At 36.9% G+C, this 16,808-nt stretch overlaps 1 protein-coding gene across 1 annotated transcript; it reads left to right on the top strand.

Annotated features, from left to right (window-relative positions):
* The first annotated feature begins 3,114 nt into the window (after positions 1-3,114).
* On the top strand, positions 3,115-15,598 carry LOC543925 (nucleic acid-binding protein). The gene is made up of 4 exons (NM_001247579.2): positions 3,115-3,305; positions 3,378-3,633; positions 14,870-14,990; positions 15,064-15,598. The coding sequence occupies exons 1-4, from the start codon at positions 3,206-3,208 to the stop codon at positions 15,322-15,324; spliced, it is 738 nt and encodes a 245-aa protein (NP_001234508.2). The 5' UTR covers positions 3,115-3,205; the 3' UTR covers positions 15,325-15,598.
* Positions 15,599-16,808: the final 1,210 nt, after the last annotated feature.

The raw sequence follows: 16,808 nt of genomic DNA, 5'->3' as shown, positions 1-16,808 counted from the left end.
TCCACTTAGTAGTTTAGGTTCTATATTCATGGCAAGGTATTGGAAGACCGTAACAGCGTTTATAATCACAATAGCTCTTATGTGATGATTGACGGTTAGAGAAACTCCCACAATAGTATTTTTTATTTTTATATACATTAGAAATATTTGTATTTTTATTGTATCTGTGCATACATACAAAGTCGTCATCATATTTCTAAATACACAGAGTTGAAAATCATGTTCTAAAGCTTTTCTTTATACTGCATTTATTTACACTACTTTATGTTGAAATCAACTGAGTTAAGCAAAATCCAGGTAAGCGTTTCTTTCATACTCTTTACAAGCTTATGTTATGTTTAGCATTCCAACTCGCATACTCGTACACTCAATGTACTAATGTCAGTTGGCCTGCATTGTCTTATGATGCAGACGCAGGTAACCAGGATTAACATCCAACGCCTTGTTTATCCGATTTAGCACTTAGGTGAGCCTCCTAGATTTTCGGAGGATCTTTTATTGCTTTCAATATTTTAGTTCATTAGGATGTCGTGAGGCTTGTCCCGAGATATATCTCAGTTTTAGAGGCTTCATAGATAGACAATCAATTAGTTCATATGTCTTTACTTTGTTATTGGCTTATTTTCAGATTTGAGTTTTCATTTTGGCTAAGTTAAATGTTTATTTTAAAAACATTATGAGTTTAGTTTGAGACAGTTGAGTTATTTAGCATGTGGATCCTTTTCTTAATGCTCAAAGTCTTCCACTGAGTAAATAAGTCAGACCAAGGGTTAGCTTGGGCCAGCAATGATTCTCGAATGCCAGTCCTGCCTAGGGTGTAGGCTCGGGGCGTGAAAATTGGATTGGTGCAGTTTTGATTCCTATTTTGATTCATTTATATATATATCTATGTTTTGCTTATTACAGTAAAGAAAAGAGGCTTCCCACTAGCCTTAATAGATTGCTCTAACTTTGAATCTTGTTAATCGTAAAATTATCAATTATTGAGATTCATCTGGCTTTATTTTTAGGAGTAAATAACTAAACCTCTATAAAAAGAAATACATATAAAAAGTTAAATAAAATAGAGGCACTTTTGAAAATAAATAACTAATTCTTAGAAAGTATTCAATATTTATTAGTTATAATACAATAAACCAAACAAGCAATAAAAACTAATCTCACTATAACTCATCCCAGTATGACTAATCCCAACATAACTTATCTCATCATTACTTATTCCAACATAACTTATTTTCGAACCAAACGACCCCTTAGTATATAAAAAATAGGAAAAATGCACAAGTACCCCCTAGACCATGACTGAAATCCCAGAGACACACCTTAACTAAAGTAAGGTCCTATTACCCCCTTAACTAATTTTTTTTGTAATTTTTTTCACCTTTTTGGCTTACGTGACATTAAAGTATCTCTCACGCGTCTCAATTGCGTGGGGTCATAGAGTGTGCCGCGTAAGACATAAGATGTATATAATTACAAAAAAAATAAGTCAGGGGGATAATAGGACCTTAGTGTAGTTAAGATGTGTCACTGAAATTTCGGTCATAGTCTAGGGGGATACTTGTGCATTCTCCCTAAAAAATATATGTTTATTACCAAAAGGAATAATATTATATTATAAGCTTTATATTATATATGTCACGGGTCAAAACTTTAGAATGCACTTACATTATTCCTTAATTTTACTTGGGTATATTTGATATGAAGAAAAATATTTTCTTGGAAAAACAAGTTAGTTTCTAACTTATTTTCTTATGTTTGGTTGGTAAGTGAAAAATATTTTCTATTGTTTGGTTGGTAAATAAAATATTTTTTCCAGAAAGTATCTTTCTTTTTAGCTAGAGAGTAGAAAATACTTTTTAAAAAATAGTTTCTAACATGAAATAAACCCCAATAATCGATTCGAGACACAACCCTGACATTTGAATCAGGATTCGACCTCAATGAATCTGGTCCCAATTCTCTAAAGTAGGAGCTAACCCCAATTCTCGGCTTGGGATCCGACACTCGGATTGTGACCCAATCACATTTATGGCACCCACATCAAAACTCGACTCGACACCCGAACTGAAACTCAAATCCAACACCAAAATTGGGTTTCAACCCCGAAAACTGATATGAGATTCAACCCCGATGATTGATATGAGATCTAGCCAAATTCTTGACGTAGGAGCTAACTCTAACTTTTGATCTCTGACCCGACATTCAAACTGGAACTCGATTTCAATCCGCTACCTGACCTCGACTCCTAACTCGATCATTTAAACAGGGACCCACCCAACCCCGACACCCAAATCGAGTCAAGACCCTAATGATTGATCTAGAATCCGGCCCTAAGGCGTGACTTAAGATTTTTACCAACTCCCATTCGAGACCTGGCAATTCAAATAAGGACCTGACCCTCATATTCGACTTCCTAAAACCAACATCGACTTCCGACTTGGGAGCTGACTCTAATTTTGATATGAGTCCCGATATTCGATCTGTGATTTGACCCCTGCCTCTATACTCAAATCGGAATACAATTTCGATGATCAATCCAAAATCTAACACACCCGAGTCAACTTGCAACCCAAGATTTAACTTCCAAATCTGGATTCAACCTTTACTTTTGGACCGGGACCTGACCACACCTGACTTGGATCCTGACTTTTAAATAGGGATTTGACCTTTACTCTTTGAGCGGGATTCGACCACACCTGACCCAGATTCTGACTTTCAAATCGACATTAAAAAATAATTTTTTAGTGTTTTTTTCTGGGGGAGGGCGGGGTTGAGGTAGGAATAGGATAAAAAACAATTTTTTACAAAATTTGTAATATTCTTTAGAAATAAACTTTCATTTCTCTCTCTGTGTGTGTGTCGGGGGGGGGGGGGGTAAATAACTAAAAATTTTAAAATTTGAAATATTTTTTAAAAATAGAAGTAAATTATTTTCTTTAGGGTTGAGAAAAATAAGCGAATTTACAGAATATTTAAGTCAACCAAATAGAAGAAAATATAATAACATTTTTTAGAAAATATTTATATTTTCCAGCCAAACACGCCCAATTTGTGTTCTAATTTGGTACTTAGTTGGGAACATAAAAACACTTGTAGACTTTAAAATAAAATGACTGGTGGCACCCGAATTTCTTCAGGGAGTCTGCAGTGTACTTATTTGTCCTACACCCAGAAATAGGTGTGACTTGTAATTGACTAACGCATGGCTACCAACTCTTCCTCCCATAGCCCTCGCACCGTCGAGGAGATCTTCAAAGACTTCTCCGCCCGTCACGCCGCCGTCCTCCGTGCCCTCACTACAGGTACTTTGCTTTTTCTAGATTCCTCTTTACTTCTACTATCTCATTGTTTAATTGATTCGCTGCCACTCTCAGATGTGGAGGATTTTTACTCACAGTGCGATCCAGAGAGAGACAATTTGTGTTTGTATGGACATCCGAATGAGTCTTGGGAAGTTGCTGTTCCGGCCGAGGAAGTTCCGCCGGAGTTACCGGAGCCGGTGTTAGGTATCAATTTTGCTAGGGATGGGATGGAGCGTAGAGACTGGTTGTCTTTGGTTGCTATGCACACAGATTCGTGGCTGCTCTCTGTCGCTTTCTACTTTGGTGCTCGCTTAAACAGAAATGAAAGGTACGATCTTTCTGTCAAACACATTCAAACTTGAAACAAAACCACTTCTTTTTTTTTTTACTGATTCAATTCTTTGCTGTTCTGTGTAGACACAGAAAATTTGACTAGGGTTTTGTTGGTACAAGTTACTTCTTGTAAAGCATATGCCTTTACTGTTACATGCCAATGAAAATAGAATGAGTCATCCGAATTTTTCTTCTATCTGCGGAACATAACAAGTCTAATTATTGTTTGAGCAAAGTGTTTAAATTTACAGAGTAACTTTAGCCTAGTATATGAAAACTAAGAAATTCAGATTAAATTAACCAACTTTTGCAATTAAAATCGAAAAGAGTAACATTTAATCGTTTGACTTGGAAGAAAATAACCTGATAATTCTGATTGGACTGAACACACAGAGAGAAGGGGAAGTTTCATTGAGAGAATCAAATCCCACTGTTATACAGGGGAAGGGGGCAATGGTTGTGGAATAGAAAATTTTGCTCAGACTTGAACTTAGGGACACAAATAACCATCACTTCATCTAGAGAACTTCACAGGTTTTTATGATAAGTACATCAAATTTTTGGAATTTTCTCTACACATTTGATGAGAACAAATTTTAAAATGGGGGATAGATAAGTGTGGAGGGTTGATCAAATATGAGGAGACTAGAAGGAGAAGGCAATTGTGTCTTCTCTTGTTCCCACAACTGTCTCACCCATATCACCTTCCTGGACTTATTAGTATCACTTCATCAAGTGCCACCACCTTTGAGCACCTTGTACTTTATCTTCTGCACCAACTCCTTCAGCTCACCTCCACCTCTTTTGACTTAACATTGTTGCAAGCTCTCCACATCAGATCTAGATGATTCATGCCCTGCATCTAATTCTTCACCTGGTGCGAATTTCTCTCCTCTTAGTTCTCCAATTGCTTTTCCTAAAGGTACTGATCTACTTTTGATCCTAGGTCCAATTATCATCGTTTATTATTACACTAACATGTCTTTGTCTCATCATTATCTTTTGTTAGTATCCCATGTCTACAGGCAAAACCCTCTCTTGTTCAGGATGACGATGATGACAGGTTATGATTGAAGGTGCTTTACACTCTAATGGTTTTTGAGGATTTTTTCCTTGCCTCCAGATAAAATTACTATAGGTTGTTGTTGGGTTTATGCAGTTAAAGTAGGCTTGGGTAATAAAAAATTGACCAGCATAAGGTTATACTCAAATATTCGGGCTTGGTTAAAGTGATAATTTTCTCTCCTATGGCTAAAGTTGCATATGTACGCCTTGGTTCACGGTTCCTTTTTACCGTTGACTTCTTTTATTATTTGACATTCAGAATATTTCTCCGCGACAATCTTGAGGATGAAGTATTTATGGAAAAACCATTGGTTTTGTTGCTGAAGGGAGTCTAGTTATATTGTAATTTGTATGCCCATTGCATTTATTGCTATATGGTCTGAAGTAGTCTCCTCGAGTATGGTTTGGTAAGTTCAGCATGGTTGTTCAAGAGTTTAGTATGACTCACATTGAGGTTGATCAATATGTGTTCTATCAACACGCTTCTCCAAATCTGTGTTATTTGGTAGTTTAAGTTATGATATAGTTATCACGGGCAATGATCTAGGCAGAGGAAGTATTTCATAGGCGTTGAGGTCGCTCAATCTCAATTAGGAAGCATAAGTATGCTCTAGACATTCTCGAGGAGGCAGAACTGACAGATTGTAGGCTCATTGGTACTCCCATGGATTCATATACTAACTTCCTGTTAGGTTAAGGGGAGCCCTTTAGTGATCCTAGAAGGTACAAGAGGTTGGCTCGTAACTTGTTATACCTCACAATGACTCATTCTTACATTGTCTATCCAGTGAGGTTGTAAGTCAATTTATTTTATACTGTCCCCGTGTGGCTGCTATTGGGATGTGATTGTCCAAATTCTTTGATACATAAAGTCATCCCTATGGAAAAGATACTCTTTGAGGATCAGGGCCATGAGCATATTGTTATATACAACCAGGCGGATTAAGCAGAATCCGTTTCTGATAGATCCACTTCTGCATAGTTTATTCTTGTTGGAGGTAACTTAGTGTCTTGGAAATCTAGGAAATAGAAATGGTTGCTCAGTCTAGTGTAGAAGCAAAATGACGAGCAATGCTTGTGGCAACTTGCGGACTAGTTTGTACGGTTGCTCAAAGAATTGAAGTTCAGACAAATAAGCCAGATATAACTTGCGTGTCATAATCAAGTTGCTCTTCATATTGCATTGAATTTAGTGTTCATGAGAGAGCTAAACACATTTCTTATGAAAAAAAAGGGAATTTAAAACACGGCAATTGGTGATCACTTTGTCAGATAAAATACTTTCAGGAGACATTGTCAGAAAGTCCATGAAGTCAAATGGATAGCTTGCACTAACTTGAGGGGGAGTGTTGAAAATATGGTATAGAATAATGCTTATATTAGTTAGACACCCAATAGCTTGGAAATAATCAAGATCTTTTTTATCAGACATACTGGGAGAACAATGGAATAAGATCAGAAAGATTTTCTATGGACAGGTTACATAGTGAATAGGAAGATACATCTAGGGAAGTGGCGTACAGTGATTGACAAAGAAAATAAAAGGCTAGGATAAAGAACTTGAGTATCTGGGATAAAAGTTTGTCGGTTATGGCTAAATGATCATGTTCTGACCAACAGATGGATATATGGTACAAGTTTGTATAGGAAAAATATGATATGGGTGATTGATGGTGTACTCTTCCATCACATCTTTACATAGGTGGGCATAAGGAAACATATATGCTGTTTCTTTGGATGAGTACCACAATTTGTTGAAGTTAAAGTGTCCGATGGTAAAAAATAAGTTTCTGATCGGTTTCTGGACATAAACTTCCTGTGGAAGATACATTTGAATATCTTTACAACCTTGCACTTAATACTTCAATAGCTGTGTATACAAGTGGAGATGGTTGGGATAAAAGGTTGACAAGGAATTTTCAAGATTGGGAGATTAAAAATGTTATTCAGTTTTTCAGAAAGCTAGAAAACTTCAAGGAACAAATTAGCACTTTGCTGGACCATGAAATTTTGCTCACTTAAGTTTGAGACAGTGCAGAAAGCCGGAAACCAAATGTGGGATATTTGCCAAAGCATGAATGAGACATCGCAGTGCAATGATTAATTTTCTTATATTTCAGAGAGATCATTTGTGAAAGTAGGTTCTGTCGAGGATATACTATGTCTAGCAGGTCATTTCTTTTCCAGTTTATTCAATGAGCCTGCTTTGGTAGTTCCCTGTTTAGATTTGAAATTGATTTGTTCGGCAATGAGGAGGATGTCAAGTTCCTTGTTTTATCATGCTATAATATCTTAAATTATTTACAGGGACATAGGCACTAATTTTGATATTTGAAGTCCCCCAAAAGTGAGTTGTTTTGCTTTGAGAACAACTTGTGGCCCATGTTTCCCTTAAGAAATCTGTAGAAAAGGAGTTCAACTTTATATAACAAATGTTTCATGTGTGGTACTTGGAGTGGGAAAACAACACTTCTTACAGCAAAAGGTATTTGAGAATGCTAGCACGGGAGAAGATAGAGAAGTTTGTGAACTGTTTGCTGATCATGCCCTTGTATTGATACAATGAAGATTTTGGGTTGATGAGCGTAAAGATAGACTCTATGATGGAAAATATGGACCTATTCATAGTGAAAATTTAGAATGTCTAAAGTTTTGGTGTTTTGGTATACAAAGACCAATATAGATGATATTGATTATTTCATGAATTGTTTCCTAGTTAAAAGAGGAGTAACAATACTAACCTTTGGTTAACACCACTTTTTTGGTGCTTAAAATTGAATAGAATATTCATTTATTAGAAAAGAGGGAAAATTATACATTGGGGTCTTAAAATGTTTCTCTAAAAAGTATAACGAAGCCTTGGTCATTTGATGTCCAATACTAAATGTGCCATCGAGTGAGACAGATCAACTTTTTTTGTTGAACCAGCATTCAAACTCTCTTGTTAGTCCGAATAGCTTAATAGACACTTGTACTTGCAAAAATTTGTCTCCGTTAACTCCATGGAGTTTAATCCCGACATCTGAACCTGTTCTACTTGTATTTTAGACCCTTTGAAGGTTGACCGACCTTATGTGACATTTGTTTTGCCTAGTAGGATAAAGTGCATGATTACACACTCTTAAAAACAAGTGCTTGAGAGTGGCAATAGCTAATCTATATATCCACAGCTATACTACATAAACATATGTAGTTCCCCTTCAAAAGTATTACTACATACAACTTGAACGTCTATCTGTTGTTCCTATAAATAGTCTAAAACGTCAAAATTATCTTCTGTTTGAGCTGTTAATTTCTGTTAACAAAACATCTCCTATTCCTTTCTTTTCACACTGTCCATGAAATGCATGCAGGAACAATCTTCCATCTTCCTTTTTGGCTGCATTGCCATCTTTGTTCCAGCAGCTTAGCAATCCTTTTATGTTCCCTCGCTCTTCAGATAAATAAGTATGTTCCGTAACTGGTCTGTCCACATACAATGTATAAAAAGATGGTTGATTGTCTCCACTTGTTCCCCACATAAAAACCTCTAGATCATAGATGAATGCCTCTCTGATTCAAATTCTGACATGTCAATACCACTTCTTTAACTAGGACCCTAGTAGAGTAGCTCACATTATAATGAATTTCTCATTCCCTTTTGTCCCACATTATAATAATGTCACCCCTAGTCCCACCAGTTCCAATTGGGCATGGCTAACCCAATTGTGCCCCCAAACTTCCTTCAGTGTCTTTGTAATATCCCCGTTAGCTTTATTTCCTGGAGACACACTACATCAACTATCCATGTATGTAGAATGTTTCTGATTAGCCTCCTTTATCTGCCACAACATAGCCCCCTAGCATTCCAAGGCACTCTTTCCAACTTCATTCATCTTTTATTGCCAGGTATCCCCCCCCCCCCCCCCCCTACATCTTGAGCCATAACTACAGAATTTAGCATCAAGCTCTAACCCTTTCAGTTCATTCATCCCCTTCTTTTTACAATGGCTTGCTCCCCCTTATTTATCCAATTGTTGTTGTCTATCTTCATAAGTAATTCTTTGGCCTTCTCATCGCACCCTTTAAGATCTACACCCAATTCTGCGCTTAATTTGATTATGTGTTGTTGATTCTATTCTGAAGTGTTGGTGTCTTGAACAGCCTCTTCAACTGGTAATGAATTTTCAATGGAATAACATCTTCGATGCAAATTGCTGTTTCATCCTGTTCCTTCAGTTGCAAGGTCTTAGATTCCTCTTTTTATACTTGCCCAGCTTCTTCCAGTGATAAGCGTTCCTTTAAATGAGCAATTTTAGTTAATTTATTCCCTGGCACCGCGTCCAAGTATCAACACATTTCTCAAGTGCTAGTGATGTTATTATGCATCATTTACCAAACTTCTCACTGTAGCCAGTCATTCACTTGTGGGTCCACATTAAACAGATAGGGTTCACAGACTACTTCAGGGCTGGAGTGACGTGCCACAAATGGTCTTGTCAGGAACTGTATAAAAAGGACTGAGAACCACATCTATGTTGCTCAAGACAGTCCAAATGTTTCCGCTCCTGTGTCGGATCCTCAAAAAGTACAACACTTTTGAAGGATCCGACATGCACTCATTAACATTTTTGAATAGTATGAGCAACATAGCTTGTGGACTGGATGTGCTGTTTGGTGGATTGGTCGAGGTCTGTACGAGTTGGTTCAGATGCACAAGTTGGTTCAGATATAACTGGGAAAAAAAACTGAAAAATCTGCCAAAGCTGCTTTACCCAATTAATCATAAATAGTTGTACCTGATCAAATATGTGATGTTTCATTTTTCTTGCAAAATACAGGCTCCAAAGCCTTGTAACTTATCTGAAACTCTTGTAAATATTGTAGAAGTATAATCTGCAGTCAAATCAAGAGCAGTCTCTCTCTCTCTCTCTCTCACACACACACACACACAGAGAGAGAGAGAGAGAGAGAGAGAACCCCCTTGCTTTTGGACTTTTGTCAGTTTTAAAATGGGAAGTTGTTGAGAAAGAGGATGGAAGGATCCTTGTTATCTCCTACTAATGTGTTGTAACGTAAGCATAGGTCCCATTCGAATAGAGGCCATTGTTAAGTTTTATAGTCAATCAGCTCTTTCTGGCCGTCCAAAATTATCTACCAGTGTATGGATAGTTGTCTGTTATGGTAAAACATAGTTGAGCATTTTGTTTCTTTTAGGTAAGAAATGCAGTAGTATATATTCTGTTTCTATTCAGGGTGCTTATGTTTCGTCAATTTGATGAGGAGGAACTGCGTAGTCTTTTAATTCATGTGTCTACTAATAAGATTGATCTCATTGGGAAAAGACTTGGTATTGATGCAGAAATGGTAAAATGCTTTATGCAAATTTTACTCGTGGAGTAGTTCTAATCTTTTTCATCAGATTTTGTGTTGTGGGATTTATTAAGTGGAGGTACAGATGATTTGTCATTTATTTAAAGATAGAATAGGTAGTATACCTGTAAAAAAAAAGGGGAAAATCAAAGGGAAAAGAAAGAAATAACAATATGAATTTCTCTAGTCTCTCATGAAAGGTGAGGGCAAAAGCATCTATTGCGCCCCTCTCCTTGCCTTCTCTCTCTTAGAGGAACTAGTTCACTAAGAGGTCATTTGGCTGGTGAATAAGTTAATCTGAGATTACAAGCACAGGATTATAATATGAGGTTTAAATCATGACATGATTATTTAGTGAATATACTCTTATTGGGAGATGCTTGATTTATTGTACAAAACTGAGATATATGGGGTATAATGTAAAACATTTGTTTAGTTTGCACTAGATATGTTCGGATAAATGTTTAGCTTAAATTTTAACCTTGGGATTTTAAAGGACTTTAGGTAAAGAGCCTTGGAGAATTGTTCATTTTGGTGTTTTATCCCAAGGTTGATTGTTATCCCGTATTGAAGTTATTATAAAAATAATACCACAACTATGGTTTAACTAATCGTGGGACTGCTAATTCCAGAATGAAAAATTCAACCAAAAACAGGATGAAATGGTCTCACATTTTATGTTGTAATTGTCATCTTTTATCCCTGAAACCAAATGACCTCTGACTGGTTGAAGACTGAGGTTGGGAAGTTGCAAATTATTTGTCATTCCCCTCAATTTTTCATTGTCACAACTCTTGTACTGATGACTTGTTTAAAAATGTTTTTGGGGTTCGTTGCAATTGGCTTTCATCAGTGCCCATCCCCTAGTTGCTTGAGCACCCACCCTACTCAAGGTGGGTCCACCTGGCCCCGATCGGATCACCAAAAAAAATTGCCTTAGCTTCATATGCATGCAAATATGTGGGTACCACGTCTAGGGGAAAGGGATCTTGGAAAAAGGGCATGGAATCAAGGATTTCAAAATCAACGGCAATAAGAGTAACAAAAGCCTCTTGATCTAAATAAATGTGCAACCAATCCAACCACTAACTCTTGTGTCCTCTATACCACATGCTCAATGTTGCCTAATATGGCCATGCCTCCTAGAGTTTGGACTACATTAGAATGCATACAAGCTATCCTCCCAACCAGCTACTCCATCCTCATATTCCACTTTGGAAGATATATTCAAGAAATATGGAGTTGCCCCAATCTATGCAGAAAGCTCAGCAACAATAACACCAAAGTTTCAAAAGCAAGTAACAGTGTGATTGTCTCCAGACATCTTTCTGGGTGGACAATTGGCTAAACCATGTCTCAAGCAACTATATCTAGACATTTACAATTTATGTCAACAAGTAGCAACAACGGCTTTTGTATGGACAGAACAAGGATGGAACTTCAGTGTCAGAAAATTTCTAAATGACTGAAATGGGATGAATAGCTGAATTTTACAATAACTTGTCCCAATTCAAAGGCACTTCTTGAGACAAGGATTGTATGGAATGGCAAAGGAATATGCTAGGAATGTTTTCTGTGAAATCTATATTCAGGGAACTCAAGCTGTCCACAATTGGGTGGGATGCTTGCCAGGGAAGCTGATTTGGAGAGTCAAGATCCTCTACAAAGTAGCATCTTTTACCTGGCTTGTGGCCAAAGAAGTAGTATTGAGACAGGATAATTTGAAAAGGAGGAGGGATTACCAATTACGCCCCAGATGTTATTTATGTGAAGAACAGGCAGAGACAACCATCTCCTTTTATATTGTAAATGGACAGATCATTTTATGGAAAATCTTCATCAATCTTAGGGGAATAGGTGGGTATGCCAGGAAACACAAGGGATGTACTAAACAGTTGGAGCAGAGATGACAGCTTAACCAATCAGAAGGAAAGATGGAGGATTGTCCCAGCATGTATTTGCTCGACTGTCTGCCAAGAGAGAAATCATTGAAATTTTGTGGACAAGAAATGATACCTTCAGAAATTAAAGATGAACTACTTTGTCCTTTATTGTTTTTGGTCTAAACAAGAATGTTTAGTGGAGGCTGAAGATATTTTTAATGTTTTAGACAACAATTATGAAGCAATACAGATAGGAAGGTTTTCTTTAACTTATGATCTTTCCTTCCTTTTTCGGGGGAACTATACAGTTTGTGTGGTATACCAGTTCATATATAAAATGTTACCATTATCAAGAAAAAGAAAGTGATCATCTCCGAGCAATCATAAGAAATTGAGGGAGGATCGGCACCAGATCAACAAAAGAAGACCAATGATGACATCTCAAGAGAACAACCAAGAGCACCACGTCCATTTCCACAAAGATTAGAGAGGAAAGAAGATGGGAGCAGATTGAAGCTATGTTGCTCGGACTCTTCAAAATGTCAACGGGTGCGTGTCGGATTTGCCAAAAGTAGTATATTTTTGAAGAATCCGAGACGGGTGCCGCATCAAAGTTGAACGCGCAAATAAGGATTGAAGAAGTTCATTGAATTAAAGCAACTGCACATCAATGTCCCACTTGTTGATACTTTGGAGCAAATGTTGGTGTATACAATATTTTGTTAGACAATTTGCTCAAGAGGAGGCTATATGAGTATGGAGCAATTAAACTATCTGAAGATGCAGTTCCACCATTCAGTATAAATTGCTTCCAAAATTGAAAGATCCCGATGATCTGACTATATCATGCGCTGTGGGAGGAAAGGTTTCCGGACATGGATTGTGTGATCTTGCTGCTAGTATAACTCTAGTGCCACTTCCCATATTCCGAAGGTTAGGTTGGGCAATGCTAGACCAACCCCATGTTGTTTTGCAATTGGCAGACATGACCACAACCAAAAAGATGAAGTAATAAATGATGTGTTAGGCCATGTGGGAAAATTTGCTTGTCATGCTAACTTCATTACCTTAGATTATAAGGAAGATATTGTTTCTTTTTTGACAGAATTTTTTTAAGGCCAACTATCAGATTCAATCCCAACCTTTGGAACTCTGGGATAATAACCCGTCCTCCACACACACTCTTCTCCACTTAAACATCAGACAAACTTGGTTCAATTGGTGTAGGGCTCAAATTTGTGACCTGACCTAAATCACCAGTCACCCTATGGCACTATAAGAAAGATATTGTTTTAGCTCAAACATATCTTTTCACTGTGCTAAGTAAGATTTTAAATGGGTTACAATGGTAAGCTACATCTTTTATCTGATTTGGACTTGCACGAAGTATCTCATCTCCATATTGCAGTAATCCAATTTGTTTTTATTTCCATTTCTTCCTTCTTTATTTCTTTGAATTTTGCAACTTGCATGCTCGGATCTCCTTTAGTGTCCACTGCGTGGCAACCTAGGATAAATTGAGTTGTACTATGTAGCCTTTTAGTCGTTTTCATTTTACGCTGACCTAGTTAGTTTACAAAAACATCTTTCGGATGTACTTCAGTTCACTGAACTGGCAGTACTTAACTAGCGTACTGGTATGACAGCACGCCAGTATGGATATGACTCCAAGAAACGTGGTGGTCATCTTGGCTGGTGAGAAGAAACTGACTCACCTTGCTATTCCTTTTTCGTCATCTCTTTAACCTACTGGCTATGTTGGAACCATTGAGTTTGTTCCTGAAATTTTGCTAGCATCTCTTGGTCTCCTAGAACTAGAAGCTTGGTTTTTTTTAATAGTTTTTTTTTTTGTGTTCGGAATTCAAAAACTGTTTTGAAGTATTGCTTTGGTGGACAATTCTTTAGTATATTTGATAAAATGTTTCCTTCCTTTTTGGTGGTAAAGCTAATTTGGTTGTTTATCTGAGTGAGCGTACTTAGACTAAGGTCCAGTTTGTTTGCACTCAATGCGGGTCTGAATACTCAAATGTTAGCCCATTAAGTGCATTTTTTCCTTTGTTACAACTACTTATTTGTTTTAATAGGTTTGAATCTTTTAAATCTGTAGGGAGTCTTAATATCTTTAAGACCGTTATTCACTTCAAGATTTCAGAATGTGATATTTTTGTCCTCCCCTTACAACCCCACAATTATCACCACTGACAATAGCACCTAATCACCACCACACTTCCGGCAGCTTCAATTATTAACCACCTCCACTACCAAGCGCAAGCGTTCAACTGCCACCTACGACCACCATTTCTGTTAGCCACCTCTAATGCCAACCCAACTGCTAACCACCAACACAAACCACCTCCATCAGTAGCTGCCACCATCACTAGCCATTATTCACCACTATTTGACCACTTCCACCACCAATCACTTACTCTACCAACTACCACCACCAACCACTTACTCTACCAGCTACCACTACTAACCACCTCCGTTATCAACTACTACCACCACTTTTGTCTGTAATGAGATACCACTATAAGACCACTACAATGGAGCACCTCCACCTACCTACCACCGCCAACCATCACTTCACTATTAGCTGCAGTAGCCTTTAGCTTTTAATGAGTATTTTTTTTTTACGAAATTCTGTCTATATAGTTTTTAAAAGATAAAATACATATTCAGATGCTGAGAAAACAATTACTTCTATTTATTTGGTGTTTAAATCTAGGTATAATATCTTAACAATTAGCTATGTATTCAAAATTAAATCATCTTAATCACAATAAAAACAAACGGCGCTGTAGTAGTTTGCATTCTAAGAAGTCTTGACAATTTTATTGTTTAAACCATTTATTTTTGTTTTCATTAATCAAACTTATTATGCCTAACCATATCTTCTGTCATTTCTTTTGCTGGTGTTCTTTTGATAAACAGGAGTCGTGTGTTTACCCTGATAAATGATCTACCAACTGTCTTTGAAGCCGTGACAGGGAGGAAGCCTTTAAAGGACAAACCTAGTGTTGATAGTGGAAAGAAATCAAAGAACAATGCAAAGGTACTTGATTAAATCATTGATATTTGTGGGTCACGCTTTTTGTATAAAACTTTGTTTACGTGCTTACTTGCAGAGAGAAAAACAAATGAAAGCAAATCAAAGGCTGCAAGAGGAGAGTGATGATGAGGATGAAGGGAATGAAGATGAGCATGAAGAAACTCTATGTGGAAGTTGTGGAACAAATGGCAATGAGGATGAGTTCTGGATTGGCTGTGATATATGTGAAAAGTGGTATCATGGCAAGTGTGTGAAAATAACTCCTGCAAAGGCTCAAAGTATCAAGGAATACAGATGTCCTTCATGCAGCAATAAAAGGGCAAAACATATGGCTTGAGTTAATAGCTTTAGGAAGAGTTGAGTTCATGTTAGCATAACCTGAAGATTCCTTAAATCTGCAGATGAACCCCCTGACCTGCACAACTCCCATTCTGCAGCCCCTTACTCTGTCTTTAATTTATACTTTTGTTTCTTTTCTCAGAAGTTATTTCTGTTTGTCGTTAGTTTACAGATGTAGCTTTATATCAGGAGGGATAAAATCAAGTTCCTTGTAACTGTTGGCATGTTCAGTTCCTTTTCGTATAACTCTATTAAAAACTGCTGCTTTCTTTCTTCTTTTGATTTTTCTTGGATTCGTTTGGATTAGATCTTCAGCTAGTACAATAGTATGATCATATTATTTGATCTAATTTGTTCTGATGAGCTAAGAGTACAGGTTAACGCTATGGAATTGTTAAAACTGTATTCCCTGATATAGCACTGTGGATAAGTAATTACTTTTTGAAAGCTTGTCCTGAATTTCTGCGTTAAATAGCCTGTGATAATTAAAGCTGCGGTGGTTGTTGCTATGAGGGAGGATCAAACATTTTGTTAAGGCTTGTCTTTAGTACCTTTGAGTCAGGAGTGACAAATGAGCGGGCTAAGTTGAATATGAGTTGATTGAAAACGAGGTGAGCAAAAGTAGATAAAATATGAGTCTTATAGAAAAGAGTTATCCAATGGATAATGTGGGTACTCATTTAACTCAATCGACAAACATGAGATTAAATGAAAAGTTGTGACTTTAAATTATAGCATATCAATGGAGACCAAACATAAAACTGAATAAAAGGTTTTACTACGGGTGAGGCGCAACCAACAAAAAGTGTGAGACCCGCCTATGCTTTACAAGTGCCATAGTAGGTCTCACAAATAATTTTTCTTTCTAATTTATGTTCCTTTTTCACCATTTTTAATTTGCTAGTTTTCATGAACGTGCGTTGCACGTTTGTCTCATATAATTATCATCAAACAATTCTCATGATTGGTCATTTCTACAATTTTTTTATCATTCTTTATTCTTTAACCTCTGCATGAAATTAGGTAACAAAGAAATGTAGAAATGTAGGTAGAATATTGAAGAGGAGTCAATCATTAGATGTTTCCAACATTACAAGACATTAGTTAAGGTATAGAAACCTGAATTCACTTAGAAAATGTTATATCACCACAATAATTATTTTGATAGTGTTTGCTAAGATTCGAGTCATTAGAACTTGAAACAGAATAGCCCCGTAAAAGGAGCTCAAACTATAAAAACAAAAACCTATTCTACAACTTGATTTAGCTAAGAATCATCAAACGAAGTAAATATTTCGGGACGACATCCAAATGTTCTTATAAATGAGTTTTGTGCTTGAAACAATTCCATCAAGTTGTCTTGCTTGCCCAGGAACTAACACCCAAGTAGTTTATCATGAGATCCGTGATACCAAACATCATAGTCATTCAGATTTGCTTAAGATCATTTTCTATATTCCTTATGTTAGTAATGGATTGCAT

Source organism: Solanum lycopersicum, chromosome 6, assembly GCF_036512215.1.
Source record: "Solanum lycopersicum chromosome 6, SLM_r2.1".
Classification (NCBI taxonomy): domain Eukaryota; kingdom Viridiplantae; phylum Streptophyta; class Magnoliopsida; order Solanales; family Solanaceae; genus Solanum; species Solanum lycopersicum.
Note: the sequence above shows the minus strand (reverse complement) of the source record. Positions and strands in the feature narration are given on the sequence as shown.

Coding starts and splice junctions, on each gene's coding strand:
- LOC543925 (NM_001247579.2), top strand. CDS start 3,206: ATGGCTACCAACTCTTCCTCCCATAGCCCTCGCACCGTCGAGGAGATC. Junction 3,306..3,377: donor CCTCCGTGCCCTCACTACAG/GTACTTTGCTTT, acceptor TGCCACTCTCAG/ATGTGGAGGATTTTTACTCA. Junction 3,634..14,869: donor CGCTTAAACAGAAATGAAAG/GTACGATCTTTC, acceptor TTTGATAAACAG/GAGTCGTGTGTTTACCCTGA.